This window comes from Aythya fuligula, chromosome Z (assembly GCF_009819795.1).
Source record: "Aythya fuligula isolate bAytFul2 chromosome Z, bAytFul2.pri, whole genome shotgun sequence".
NCBI classification, from domain to species: domain Eukaryota; kingdom Metazoa; phylum Chordata; class Aves; order Anseriformes; family Anatidae; genus Aythya; species Aythya fuligula.
The window spans coordinates 45,158,995-45,174,925 of record NC_045593.1 but is presented as its reverse complement, the minus strand read 5'-3'; the positions used below and the strand labels follow the sequence as shown (position 1 = coordinate 45,174,925).

Here is a 15,931-nt window from a genome sequence, read left to right as displayed (position 1 = left end):
TTCTTCATCTTCCAACTTTGCTCGTGGTTTCTAGATATCATAGACTAAAGAAATAACAGACATTAAGATCCACCTTTGAGCATTACAGTAAAGCAATATTAACCATTGTGTAAGTCAAGAATAGATAGTAGTTTCCCTCCTGTAAAGATCTTATCTTGAAGATTTCTGTATAGCACTGTGTACATTCATAAAAGCCAGATTTAGAAAAAAAAATCCTCTTACACTTTGTTTGCTATCATCAATTTATTTCACATAATAGATGAAGGAGATTTTAAAAGTTGATTACAAGAGACTAAACAGGAAAAGACTGCATCTCTAAACTTATTACAATATTGACAAAAGACTGGTTGTAAAGCAATTCTATTAATTATTATGTATATTGATCTTTATGCTGCATGATCACTTGTTTAAGCCAGGAAGGAAAGGGAACACAAAGTATACGAATGAAAATAACCTGTCATGTATATCTTCTCTTTCCAAAGTGATAATTCCCTATTCCCTAAACACACTTATTCCAACGCAACAACAAACATTTACTCCCACTCATTATGAGAAAACACAATCATTTAGACAGGCTTGAGCTCTGCAAGTGCTTGAGCACAGTTTATCTGTTCTCCTACAGGACAGCAATAGGGTTCAAAACAAGGACAAAACAGATACAATGGAAGAGAACACTCATCATCTTCGCAGAGCTGCTCAGCATTACACAACTGCACATTCTTGCATCTAGGTTTAAAATTAATGTCTGCAAAGCCTTTGAGATAAGTCACGTACCTGCCGCTCTGGTCTGTAGTCCACGTAACAGATCTTCCCTCTGGTTTGGTTTTGTACCGTATTCTAATTGCGTGAGGGAAGTCTGCTGGAGTCCGAATTCCTGATTTCCTTATCTCCAAGCTCCAAGTGCCAGTAGCAAACAGAAGCTCTCCACAGCCAGGTGCCTGGCTGCAGCAAGTGTAATAGTATAGCTGTTCCTTCCAGCGATCCGAAGGTAAAGTCACAAGTTCATGTACAATCTGATTCCTGAGATTTGCCAGCTCCTTTGAAACATCAGTTAGTTTGGCAGACCTTGTGAATTTTTCAATGCCTGACACAGCAGCAACATCTACCTCCTCAACCTTTAGCACAGACAAATCACAGCAGTCCAACACCAGCAGAAAATCCTCGTTCCCATGATTCTCTATGTCACAGCAGTTCTTTGAACTAGAAATCCCAGAAGCCTGTTCCTCGTTGCTATGGTTACCATTTTTATCAGAAGTATCTTTTTCACCTTTACCACAGACAGCAACATCATTATATTCCATTTTAGATGAACAGGCACTTGCATTTGACACAGGGACGTGGCCTTGTTCTGATGCCCTAATTTTGCAGGTTTCATCAAACTGTGACTGGCAGCCTTCTTCTCCAGTACTGCTGGCTCTCCTGTACCTGCTCCCAGTCTCCAAGAACAGAACTATGAAGCCTTCAATAACTTGACTTTTAAAATCTACGTCCAAGTCCAATACATAGTGCTTTACAAGCATGTGGCTAGTGTTGGCCATTAAGGGCAGGTCATCCTTCATGGGGTCTAGCTGCGGCTCCATGTTCCAGTCTGCTGGGCAGCTTTACAAAACCTTGGCCAGTTCGTACTTATGATGCCTCCACAAAGACCAAGGATACTCAGCCTTCCAGTGTCAAAAACATTAATATTACTTTGTAGAAATTAATTGCAGTTCCTCCACTCCTCTCATTCTGCGAAGGAAAACAAAAACATATCACATAATTATTTCACAACTATTTCTGAAACAAGCATTTTGAGAAATTATTTAAAGTTCAATTGCTTTTATTAAAAATAGTTCCACAGAATGAGATCAAGCTAGTTGCTTCCGAATTTGCCATCAAGAAGGCTTTAGTTTTCAGGGAAGATCCCAAGTTAATGTATTTCTAGTCAGCTTTTATAAACTGACACACTTTAATAAAGTCCTTCTGTCGACTCTCTACACCCCCAAAAAATACTTTAGAAAAAATACATCATTATGCAACATCTAACTTTATTTATTACTGCATTGTTTGTTTTTAAAATTTTTGCATTTATTTCAAGTGCCTTAGCTGAAAAGATAGTGATCATTTTTCAACTGTGATTCTACACAACAAATATGAGCCTAAATCCCTTCATACGTTTTAAATTTTGGAAGTAATAACCTAATATATACAAGGCAAGAGTATGGATTAATAAACTATCCACATTACAACCACTCTTGTATCAGCGATTCTAGTAAATTAAAAGAAAACAAGCCCGTTTACTATGAGGGCATTCTAAGCATTCCTTTGAGATTGTTCATGAAGATTTTTTGAATTTATAGTTATATTCTTAAGATATATGACTACATCTTAATAGCTGAAAACCCATTAACACTTGAGATAATAGCATCTTACAGAAAACAAAAGGTCTTTCCACTGAAAAATATGCAAAAACCTACAAAAGAAAATATTAAAATGCGTCAACATTTTTTTGCAACGAGAGGCAAAAGTTCATCATGGAAGTTTAACTGTCATGCATTCTGTTTTGCTATGGCCACTGAGCTAAAATTACACACTCTTATCTCACTTCAGTACTTTTTTGACTACTTTCTAGAGCAGAATTAGAAATCAGAGAAAGGAAGAAGCAATTTCATGTTAAGACTCGCAGTTCTCTCTCTGCCAGATTAGTGACACTTTGATGATACACAGCCAAGTCTGGTTTTAAGTGTCTTCAGTGAACAGATATCAGCTCGTGCCATTTTAGTTTCACAGTGTTGTCATAGACTACAGTGTCCAAAATCCTTTTTTTTTTTTTTTTTTTTTTTTTTTGAGTTCTCAAGAAGGAAAACCTAGATTCCCTCAAGATTTGCTAACTCTTTTGTAAGAATCCAGAGCATGCTATCAAGCTAGCATCCATAACTGAAAGATTCAGGACAAGAAATCACCTAACTGTTCCCTGAACTGGCTTCACCATCCTGGTTTCAGCTGGGATAGAGTTCTTTTTCCCCCTAGTAGCTGGTATGGAGCTGTGTTTGGGATTTAGGATGAGAACAATGTTGATAACACACTGATGTTTCAATTGTTGCAGGGCAGTGCTTACACTAAGCCAAGCTCCTCACACCGCCCTGCTAGCGGGGAGGCTGTGGGTGCAGCAGGAGCTGGGAGGGGGCCAAACCAGGACGGCTGACCCGGAGTGGCCAAAGGGGTGCTCCATACCGTATGGCACTGTGCTGAGCAATTCATATGGGGGTGCTGGCTGGGGTGGGGGAACCACTCCTCGGTCAGCGGGTGGTGAGCGACTGCATTGTGCATTACTTGTTTTGTACATATTATTATTATTATTATAAGCTTTTACTCCCTCCCCGATTCTCTCCCCCATCACACTGGGGGGTGAGGGGATGTGAGCGAATGGCTGTGTGGTGCCGAGCTGCCTGCTGGCTTAAAGCACAACACTTCACACAAAGCACGGCAAACATCTTCCTTCTTTGACTGCTTTCCACCACTCAGAAACAGCTCTAACAGGAATGTCTTTGAAGACAAGCAGAGAAAAATCTTTTTTCTTTTCTTTTCTTTTTTTTTTTTTTCATTTTTATGTCATCCCTCCTGAAAATATCCCAGTAAATCAGTAAATTCAGAATAATTTGAAGATGACCTGATAAAGACACTCATGGCATTTTTGGAACTACCTCCAGCAGATAATTCTCTATTCAAGAGATTTCCCAAACTTCTCTGAATTTAATCATATTCTTATTAATCTTAACAGTTTACTATTTCTAGTACTTCAAACTTCACATATTTGCAAGAAATCACATTGCATCTTGCACTGATGTGTAAGTCAGAGAATTCTTCTAGAATTCAACCTTTGTCAGGATCGAAAAACAGATTCATGGGCTCCTGCAGAGTCTCATTAGCTTTGCAAAGATGACTTATCTTTGCAGATAACTGTGTGGATGTTTATCTGTTTTGTCAGCTTGACTTAAAATAAGCAAACAAATAAATAAACAAAACCAGATAAAGGTGAAGCATTAAGTTCCCTGAAATGTATATAAGCTAACATTATAACAGCAATTGCTTTCTACTTAAAGAAGTTTGGAAATGGGGGAAAAATATCAGTTGGAAAAAAAAAAAAAAAAAAGCTCTTAGGAAGACTAGTAAGAAAAGCTGAGACAAGTTTCAGTAAACCTCAGCTTTCTGAACAAGAAACATCTATAAATAGTACATGGCCATTAAAACCATTTCCTGCCTTAAAACCTAATTGGAAAAATTGGCAGAGCAATCAAAGGTTCTAAATGCTGTGATGTGAGGAGCACATCTATGATGTCTGTGCCTGACACAAGGGATCAAACTTGATGTTATCTGAATGTTTTATGATTACCAAAACCCTGTGACTTCTGACAGGTAAACTAAGCACTGGTGTTAAAGCAAAGAAATAAGGTAACTTTATAGAAAAAAGCATACTGAACTGGCATTCAAGAACCTCCGTTTTGCACAAATAGACTTTCTCATTTGAAAAACAGGTGCTACTATATACAATATTAGCACCTGTTTTAGCAATGTTGTATATATACAATATTTGTATATATATACAAATATATTGTTATTATATACAATATTATATACAATTATATACAATATATTTATTATTATATACAATTATATACAATATATTGTATATATACAATATTGCTACTTTTTATAAAACTTAAGTACTATACTAACAATAAATTTTTATGCTATACTCGTAACATATGTTTATATCCCTGATTTTCTGTTTTCCATTTGGAAAGCATTATCAATTTCTTACCTCAAAAGTATCAAGATAATTACATTAACTTGCATTAATAATTGGAAGTACCTCTGAACACCTTAAAATAAATAGTAGATGTGCAGCTCACTGCCTACACAAAAGCATTTAGTTTGTATTTAGAGGACTTATTTAAAATTAATTAACAGGGTAGACTAAAAAGTGCCAAATAGGACCATACAGGTGAACTCAATTGGAAAAATAATAATAAATTGAAGCATGATAAAATAAAATAAAATCTATAAATATAAATCCTCTTTAAAACTATTAATACAAAAACATAGACAACTGAAAACAAAGGTTGGCTGTCCTAATGATGCTAAAAGACCTGCAGAGAGGACATTCATTTCCTACAATGGAAAGTTTCAGGTCAGCATTTCTTTGTTTATTGGAGATGATACATCTCACCACGTTTATGAACAGAGAAGGGGGAACACATTTGTAGATAAGTAACAAGTACTACTGTGTATATTTGACATGGAATTTTAATTCAAATGTAACACTGCCTATTCAGTCTTGTCTATTTCTCAAATCACCTTAACTTTAGACATCCCATCTTTCAAAAGTTGCACATATCCTTTCTAGCTATAGAAAGCCTCAACTAGGAAATATAGCCTCAACTAGCTATATTTTTTCACTGCATGTTGATAATTTCATATTGATACTGAATTAGAAAAAAGTGCTGTCTTCTGTGCAAAATGCACTTCTTTTAAGAATGATAATTTTACTCCTCCAGTAAAGCTTCATACTGGAAATTGCAACCCACAAAGTGAGGTGGTGTCTCACGTAATTTGAGATGGTCCTATTTAGAGCTCTCTTAACTAGGAAAGACACTGAACTTATGCACTACGTTTTAAAACAAGGCAATGGTGTGTGTGTTTAATTTAAATATTAATTTTACAATAATTCCACCAATTTTAGCGTTTTAAAGGTAGGCATGACATTATGAAGGTACAGAGAACTACACTAATCAACTGTAGAGTTTCCAAAGATACAGATTTCAGATAGCATAATCTCCAGCAACAGATGGAAAATGACATTAAAAAGAATGCTGAAGAAGTTGAAGGAAGCATATGACTCTGACCTTGTTTGACAGTCTCGGCACACACACCCTTAGTGTGAATTTCTGGCTACGCGATGCCTATGGAAGGGATGCCTGTACTCTGCAGCGTACCTGTGTCTAGCTGAACTGAACGTATTTGCTCATAGCTTCATCATTTGTATTTTCAATATCTAATTGTAAACACACACTGATTCAGAAGAGGGAAAAAAATTGTACACAAGCAGCCTGATTTTTAAAAACTGTCATTTCTATACTATCTTGTCTATGCCTGGTGCTTCCAGAGAGTTACTGCTCATCAAATAATACAAGCAAAAAAATCCACTGTTAACAGAATATAAATTGTAAACACAATTACTTCCTTTCCCTGCTCTCTAGTGTTTCATAGTCGTACACAGGAGCATTTGTTTTAAGCAGTTTTGTACTTCAGTATAGTTGTACAGATTAAGAAATATCAGAAGCATAATAGAAAGTAAATTAAACAAACAAACAAAAAATATTTCCAAAAACTTCCTTATAAAAGTTGGCTTGAAACTGGTCTTGGCCATATCTCTAAAATTGCAATTTGAGTATCTTACACATACCTATTTTTATAATACAACCAAGTATCCAAAAGTAAATTCTCAAAAGCAGTGAAAGAACCCTGAAGTCCACTCTTTGAATTCTAGGTAAGCTTCAGAAATACTGCACATACTGTTTCTGTAAAGAAATTGCCCTGTAACATCCAGGCACTGGACAGTTCTTAGCTTAGTGAGGAGCTCATCCACAATAGGACAGCTCTTGTGGTTGGGTTGCACAATTCAGCACCCTGCTGCCAGCTGCAATTGTCCACACAGAGCATTCCAAAAAGCATTCGACATTTAACACAAACTGAAAAGAAGCTGCTATTAGTGTAATTGCTCTGCTCATTTATTATTTAAGACCTCTGCTCACTTTTTTTTATCTTCACTATGTTCTCTAGAGGCAGAAACTCTACATCTGTTACTGCCATATTTTTCCTTATCACTCTGGTAATGAAAAACTCTTCTAGAAGTTCAAAACCTCACTGGGAAAATGTGTGTGGGAACTACAGAGGTAAAGCCTCTTGCTGAGAAGTACATACTAATTCCTCAGTGAGGCCAATTAATGGAACCACGCACTTTCTTCTACTGCAAAACAGCAGAAGCCTAACTCTTGGCAACAGTACAAAATTGTATAAAAGAGCATAATGAGCCAAAATTGATAAAAACATTTCTTAACGCCATAACCACATTAAGATTTCGGAAGAAAAAGAAGTCACTAAAACATATGATTATTTCAAACTCCATATTGCACAATCATTCTGTAAAGAAACAGACAGGTACAACACTATCTATATAATGGTAGTGAGGCATTTCCTACATCCCTGATAGTTTCTTCAATTGCTGACACCTCTGAACATTAGAACTTCAATAAAATGAAAACTCCAATAAACTGGAAATTTATTTCAGAGGATATAAACATGGATGTCAGGTTCTAAAAGAAAGAAAGAAAGAAAAAGAGCTCTTTCTGAGGAATATTTTAATCATCTGATCAGAAGCTACCACAATGCATTTGCGAAGCAGCATATGGTTAGCAAATTCATATTACCAAGGAATTCCCTACTTCTTGGACAAGCAAATAAGCATTCAAAAATGTCCTTTGAGATCTATTTTTAAAGAAAAATAGGAGCTTAAAGCATAGCTCTGGATACGGAAACATTTAGCTGTACCCAATATCACCAGATACCAGCCAAATACTCCTGCTACATCACACTCTGGGGATCCACAATAATCCTAAAGCAAGGGAGTTAGCTGTTGCCAACTCCCTTTTGTGTTTGACAAGTTAACTATGCACACCTGCCTAGCTTGCATTGTTCAAAATATTTACAGAGTTCATAACGTGACTGATACCTTGCACTGCTCTAAGTGCTCACTTGTTAAAAGCAAGAACTTTCAAATACATGTAGGGAGCTACCTAAAATGTACCCTGTACATGTGAAGTATGATTTTAGCAGGTTACCCTTTATTTGCATCAAAATGTATTTTCAGCCTACAGCTCTGTTGCACTTCTATCATATGTGGCCTTTCCTACTAATGTCATCCAAAATCTAGGTTTATTAAAAATATTCTCCAAGTGTATCTTTTTTTGTTTGCCCTGTGAATTTTGTTTGTTTTTCGTTTGGTTTGTCTTTTTGTACCCCCATTAATGCGTATATATTTCACATATCTGACAGATTGTCTGGAAGGGTCCTCGTTGGAAGAATCGAGCTCTTTCCATTGAGATAAGACAGATGCATGTGAAATATTTCTCTCTTCTGTATTTAAGTATTTCTGCAGAAGGGAATTGTTCAGTTTTGCTAGATTGCTTGATCAATTTTTTGTACCATTTAATCAGATCTTCTTTCCTGCAAACAATTTTTTGTCCTTCAAGCTTCACTATGGTCGTGTTTCCTGGATAAAGAAGTACATGTATACTGTGGAAGCACTCATTTGCTTCTCACCCCTTCTATCTCCCACTTGCACTGCAAGGTCACTCTTCCGCTCTCCACACATACTCCCGATCACTCAATACACCAGTTCAGAACAGTCAGATTATTAACAGGAAGTTGAATTTGTGCTCTCAGTCAAATAGTTAATTTTGCCTGTAATAAATTCAGACCATTTGCATAACTGGTCATTCAACAGATCCACAGGGGTGGTGGAGCCCCTGCAGGAAAGACAAATATTTGTATTACTAGAAGCGGTTCTTCTCTCTGACTAAAGTCTCTGAGTCTCAGCGTTCACTCTATAATTAAGCTGGACCAACTTTCCTGCAGAAAAGCCTAGCAGAGGGCCACTAACATGGCTAAGGGGCTGAAACATACCATTGTAGGAGGAGAGGCTGACGCCACTAAGTTTGCTTGGCCTTGGAATGACACAGTTCATAGAACCATAGTAGGGTTTGGGTTGGAAAGGACCTTATAGAGCATCTCCTTCCAACACCCTGCCATGGGCAGGGACACCTCCCACCAGACCAGGTTGCCCACAGCCCCATCCAGCCTGGCCTTGAACACCTCCAGGGATGGGGCATGTTAGGGAAGATTACCTGGGACTATGGGAGCTTTTGTATTTCTAGAGGCACTGGGCACCAGCTGTAAGACAGGAGGTTCCTCCTGATCTTCAGGAGGCACGCCCTTACTGTGCAGGTGAGGGAGCACAGACACAGGCTGCCCACATCAGCAGTGCAGTCTCCTCCTTGGAGAGCTGCAAAAGCCACCTGGATGTGGCCCTGAGCAGCCTGCCCTGGGTGGCCCTCCTTGGGCAGGGGTTGGGCCAGGTGGGCTCAACCATTCTGCGATCCTGTGAAAACCTTTTGTACAAAACACACTACAGTAAGAAAGGAATGATGACATGCACGGTAGGGTGCTTTTTATTTTTCTTTACTCCAACTTAGGCAACAATGCTAACCTTTAGTCAAAGAAATACACAATATTCACTGAACTAAGCCCAAAGGCTTACCATTTCAAGATAAGATTAGTTTTCTGTCATATAGTTAAAATATTAATACAAAACATATGTAAAAAATTATAAATAGCACCACATTCATTTTAGGTGTACTCCCCCCCCCCCCCCCCCCGAAAGGATTAATTTACCCTAACCAAAAAATGTTTTTCCTGTTTATATTCTAGAGAACTCAGCATACCCTCATGTCTCTGGGTGACATTACAACACTATGCATTACACCAGTTGGGTACACATGACATAAAGTCCTCTCTTCAAAATTAAATGACAAGTGATTACTAAATACACAGAACTTCCACTCCTTTTGAGCTAATCTTGCCACTCCAGACTCACATCCAAACAAAACTGACAGAAAACTGACAGAAGATAAGTAGTGCTAACAGAATATATTTCCCAGATCCAAAAAAAAAGGGGGGGGGAAGGGCAAAAATTAATATAGTTGTGATAAAGTTGTGCTTTTTTAACCCTGTTTTACTTACACCTATTTTATTAACAAAAATTAAATGATAAAATAATGCATTTCTTGAAAGCATGCAGCATTTGCAATACAGAAAAACTATGTAAGGCTGCCTAGAATTTAGAACAGTACAGGAGAAATATTTTCAGGCGTATGTGTGATAGTTACCTGAGCTGGAAAGATTATTTGAATGTTTCATTTGGGCCCAAAGCCATTTTACACAAGAATGTAACCTGACATGAGACGAACTGATCCATTGGCTTCAACCAGTCTGCCAATTTTATGAAATTAAAATGCATGGATAAATGGCTATGTTCCAGAGAAGATGAATATTCCACAGGGCTGTGCTTGGCTTATCAAAAACTGGATCTGAGACATCTTAGGAAAATGTCTCAATTTTCTCCAAGAAGAAGACAGGAATGAATCTGGTCCAAAGAGAGAGCCTTTTTAGTATCAAGAAAAAAAGTAAAAAATAGAGGCAATTAATGACTATACACCCTATTTCTGCAGCAATGAATTAGAAGATGACAACGGAATCACATAAAAGCAAAACAGAGGTCAAACAAAGTGGGGGTTGGCGGGGAAAAGACAAGCAAAAGTTGATAAAAGAATATATTTCAGCAAAACAAGAGGGTAAACAGCATGCATTATCAGATAAATATATATGTGTTAATTTCTTAAAAGGGCCACCATAAAAACCTCTAACTGAACAAGACAAAAAGATATACATATATATATCTTTATATATATATATGCTCCATTTTTATGTGCTAGTTTAAAAACTAGCTCCAAATTTAAGTCCTAGTCATCTACAATGTTTCAATCAGTACTGCTATTTCAACATAAAAAAACATACTGATTTTACAGTTGAGGTTTAATATCTACACATGGACTTCCCTTCCTTGGTCCAACATGACAACATCAGCCACGAGGCAGACATAAAGTATGTGTGCACTCACATAAGCAAAAAGATGTATTGGCAAGTACAAGAGACAGGTGAGAATAAAGTTAAAATTAAAAAAAAATGTGTACAACAGTCAAACATGCTTGTAAACTCTATGCTATCCGCTTCATTTGAACTGTGATGTCTTTGATATGTAACAATTTACAGAGGTTAACAAAATAGGCAGTAAATAATTATTTAATTCACCATTTGATTTCAGTGGAGACCAAACGAGTCTTCTATTTTTTCTGTAATCAAGTCTTCCCAAAGATGCACAAAAATCATAGTACAATTATTGAGGCAATATGTTTTCAACTGCAAGTACTAAAATGCAGCTTATCAAAATTCCAAGCAGAATCAGTATGAGCTGCAACGTTACACAAATTTGAAAGTCAAGACTAGGTATACATAAACGGCATTCTCCCCTGCTTTTTTTTTTTTTCTGATTAACTCAATACAGATTCAGATGAAGTGCAACAATCTTGATTGCCCAACAGTGTATGATCACGAAACTCATTTGGGCTAACATTTGTCGTTCAACATTCTCACTTCCATGGGGCGAAGGAGTAGGAGTCTGAAAGATACAAAGAGAAATGGAGCTTTTGTTTTTTGTTTTTTTTCAAAAAAAGAACTGACTATGCTAACAACACAAAGATGGGAAAGTCTTGCCGATATATTCATACACCGTGTATTTGTCATACACTGATACAATGCGTGTTTTGCTGTTATTAGAATGGTTTAAATACCTCCAAAATGTTTTGTAGGCAATCATAAGCATTTGTATGCATTCTGCTATATCAACATCAAAGCACGCAGGTACCATTCAGTTTATTTTTCAATGACCTTTGTGGGTCCCTTCCAGCTGAACTATCCCATTATATTTTGTGACCCAGCTACGTTATACACTCTTAAAACTGAACTCTACATGACTGTATTATAACCAAACATACACTCTACGAGCTGAATTCGTTCTGCATTTCCTTTCCTTCTTCCTTAGCAAGTTCAGAGAATAAATCCTAACCATGGTGTTCATGTACTACAAGCAGCACACATTTTTGATTGCTGAAGCAATAACTTTGCTGTATCTTTCAGAATTTCCCTGTGCATTTCCAAGCTTCATTTTTTCCATGGAAACAGTAGACCTTTTACTGCTCTTCCTGAGGATGCTGGTCTGAGCTGGGATTCACTGAATTTGATATGACAAATTTCTCACTACTTTATACACATATCCAGATCCTGGCATGACACAGAAGGCACTAGAGCCATACTGGTATGTTGGGCTTTGTGAGACATTTCTTTTCTACAGCACTGTCTTCTGTAATATTTTATTTATATTCTGTACATAATAGGAATATCTGGCTTTTTTTTTTTTTTTTTTGAATGTAATGCACTCTAGAAGGGCAAGTTCACTAGCTGAATTCTAAGCATCAAAACTATACTGCTACTATAAAATACTGACAATCATTTCATAAACACTGTGTTATGTCACATTGCTATGCACCAAAACATTTAACACATTACTAGTACATTTGAAAAATGTACCTCACATTCAATGCATTGTCCTTACTGAATGTACTTCCTAAGTCATAAAAAAATATACGGCAAGCTAATAGGTTGGTTATGTTTTAATATTTTAAAAGGTAGATGTTTGCAAAAGAAAGAACAACAATAGCAGATGGTGGCCAACATGAATAGAGTCACTCTTCATCACCTGTGCATAACAGAGTTGCATAAAAAGCACAAAGAATGGCAAACAGGGAAGAAGAGATTCTTCACAGAATGGTACTTGTATAATATTGCCTTTCTGGGTACTACAGAAGGCATCAGCTTGAGTTAGACTCATAAGCCTATGAAAGCAAACCTGAGGAAAGAAAAAACAAAAAAAACCATGGTTGTAAAGTAGACAAGATCAGAAAATAAACTTCCTAAAAATATCAAAATATCTACAGCAGAAAACATTTGTGGCAAGAAACATAGAGAAGAAAGAAAAAGGAAAAAAAGAAAAACCCAAAGGGGGAAAAAAAAAAGTTAAAGGAGAAGGAAGAAGAAATAAATGAAGAGAGAAAAAGGAAAAGAAAACCTTGAAAAAATTAACAGAGAATGTACATGTTCTTTAGAGATGACCCCACAATATAGTGGTACAAGCCAGAAGCACACCATGCAGAACGCACTCCACCCTGCTCCCTCTCCAGCATGGATTTGCATCGTATTGCACTCTGTCCACCAGACTGGGCGGTAGCGGGCTGTCCCAGATCATTAACACACCAAAAGAGAAGCGCACGAAGCGATTTCTTAAGTCTTCATAGCAAATCATATGACTATGCCAAATGCGTACTCTCTTTTGTGAACGTGTGTGAGATGCTTCTTATATCAGAGCACAACCGTAGCTGCTTCCTCTCATGCATTTCTAAAATCTGAGAGAACAGAAATTAATCAAGGAAAGGTTTGTATGAGAGAAGATCAAGAGAAGTAATCTCTTAAAAAAATCATGTAGTTACAATTCTGTACTTAGTGTCTGCCAACCACTGGAAAATACCCAACTTAAAGCCATTCATAAAATTCCAATTGGTTAATGTCTTAAAAAAAAAAAAAAAAAAAAAAAAAAAAAAGTATTTTTAATTGGGCAAAATCAGCTGCACATAGTTGTTTGTACACAAATGCCGACACAAATAGTAGACATCGGTTCCCAAGACAGAGGTCATTTCTACCCCAGGCTTGCTTTCTTTTTTTTTTTTGTTGTGCAGTAGACAAATTCATTCCCTGAAATGATAGCCAATTAAAGCAATTAAATAGAAATGTATAAAAGCTGAGATGCCTAGAAAGCTAAGGACTGTCAGACAAACCCTACCAACTTATGCTAAGTCTGCCTGAAGAGACTTCTCCTAGCGGCCTGTTCCACCAGAATCATATCCTCTGAAAAACTGTCAACAGAGACGAGCATCCCCATGGCCAGTCACTCCAGCCCACACCCTGGCACACGTGGGATAACAGGTAACTTAAGTTAGTATTCTGGGCAGCAAACAGGGATCTCTGAGCACAGACAACTTTTTTGTATTATGTATTCATTATATTCTTTAAAAAATGAATAAGTATTTCACCATCCCAGACTTTCCCTGCATGCCACTGGCCAGTATCCAAGAGCTATGTATTTATATAAAACAACTCTAAATAAAATACACTGCAAAACAAAGCCATGTTTGGGTTCCCTTCACTTTCAATTAAGCATCATTTGCTTCATCCATACATAAAAGCTAGCTCAATTGCTTTCAAATGCAGGTGTCATAATTATAACCTACAATTATCTCCACTTAGCATTTAAAGAAATTTAAAAATTAAAAAAAAAGAAGTCTGGATAAACAATCTCTTTAATAATTATGTTTATAACTATTTCTCTTTTAAACTGCCTTCTTCCGAATACAGTTTTATATATTTTTTGTATAATGTAAGACTTAAAGATCTTACCAGGAAGTCAGTTTTGAACACCAGCATCAACAGTAATTTTACTCTCTGAATGTCAGATAATATTTATTCATACTTTTCATAATTTTTAACTTATTTTTGTTCCAAGCACTTAACACAACTAAGCCTTTTTAAGGCAGGCAAGTGCAATACCACAGGTGAAAGCAAGACCGAAAGAAACTAACACAAGCCTTTGCTACTGTTTAAAGGACTGTAAATGAATCTATACAAATGAGCTTGCAGACTTCACTGTGCCTCACAAAAAAACCTGCACGGGTCCAAATGAAGCTTTGAAGTGAAAATTTAATCCAATTAATAACACCTCTTGTCAGAGCAATTGATGCCCTTCCAGTAGCCTCCTCTCCAGCCTGTGAACTCCAGCAGTAACGAGCATAACGAAGGACCTTCTTCACCTACCGCAAGGTAGCAGCTGTGGAAGTTGCTTCCCACGAGGTGAAGTTACAAGAAAATAACTCCTCCCTTCAGCTCAAATAGGACATGAAACCACTCCAAAAGTCAAGTTTCCTTCCTTCCCAAAAATACTGATGCCCACAAAAAAAGGAAAAAAAAAAAAAAAAAACCATAATTAATCGAAGTTTGTGGAAGCAGTGCTTATTTATGGTGAATGTGCTACAAAGAACATCCTGAGATTCCCCATGAACTCTGATCCTTCATCCACTTGTGATTCCATGAATTACAGTAGTAACCAAATACCTAAATTGTTAACTGAAGTCCAAATATACACAGATAAACTTTTTACAAGTACCTACCCCTAAATCTGCAAGTTTACAGAACACCCATTGACACAAGAGTAAAGCTCACAATTTTTAATTTCACAAGAACACTTCAAGGGCAGTCCCGAGCAATGTGCTGCGCCTAGGCTGGGTCACCAGTCCTGAAGATGTTTAAGGGTCCCTTCCAACCTCAACGCCTCTGTGGAGATGCTGAAGAGCTTTACAGAGGTGCACAATCACACCGGGTATTATTTCCACTCTGTAGTAAGGAGGACGGGGATCTGATATTCACAAAACGGGGCACATGAGCGACAGGATATGCCTATACGGGATGTGACTAAAGAGTTGATAGAGCCTGACTGCTTTTAACACACCACAGCTGCCGCTTGTGACCACCACCTCCAAGGTGAAGGAACTGTTTTCTTAAGGGTGGAAAAAAATCAACCTTCCCTTGCCCGTGCTGCCTCCGGCAACCCTCAGCTTCCCCCCGCACGAGGCGCTGGGCGGGACAGACCCCCCGACGGCCCTGCCTACCACACGAGCGTTACCCGTGCGCCTCCCCCTGCCGCCACCGGCCCACGACCACAGCAGCTTCTTAACCACCCCTCAGAGCTTTAAGGCGGGCACAGCTCCTTCGGGACGTTGCGCTTCGGACCAGAGTCCTACGAGTGGGACACGGGCACAGGCCGAGGGGGGGTGCGGGCGGCGCTAACGGTCGCTAACGGCCGCTACCGGCACCAACGGCCGCTGCTTTACCTGCCACGCTCGCGCCGACACCCCGCCGCCCCGGCTGCGGCGCCGTTCGATGACGTCACGCGCCTAGCAACGCCCCTAGCAACGCCGCCCCGCCCCTAAGAACACCTCCCCCTCCCCCGCCCCTAACCAGAGGGTTGTGTATAGACCTCAGCAGGGGGGACACCTAAAAGTATTTGTTTTCGCATCACAGATTATTTCATTCCCGCATTTAGTTTGGCAGT

General features: G+C 38.1%; 1 protein-coding gene across 8 annotated transcripts in view; it reads right to left on the bottom strand.

Moving 5' to 3' along the window:
- The window catches only part of AOPEP (aminopeptidase O (putative)), a 198,918-nt gene extending 183,192 nt beyond the window's left edge, over positions 1-15,726 (bottom strand). For 5 of the 8 annotated variants that reach the window (XR_004254378.1, XR_004254377.1, XR_004254381.1 and 2 more), the window contains exons 1-2: positions 15,711-15,726; positions 775-1,728 (exon numbers count right to left, since the gene is read on the bottom strand). Coding sequence is in view for 2 of the 8 variants with exons in the window: in XM_032206693.1 (XP_032062584.1) it covers positions 775-1,580 (806 nt within the window). In the remaining 6 variants the exon portion in view is untranslated. Of the gene's footprint in view, positions 1-774; positions 1,729-15,710 lie in introns of those variants that run through there. The other 3 variants (XR_004254376.1, XM_032206693.1, XM_032206694.1) reach the window with 1 other exon arrangement.
- Positions 15,727-15,931: the final 205 nt, after the last annotated feature.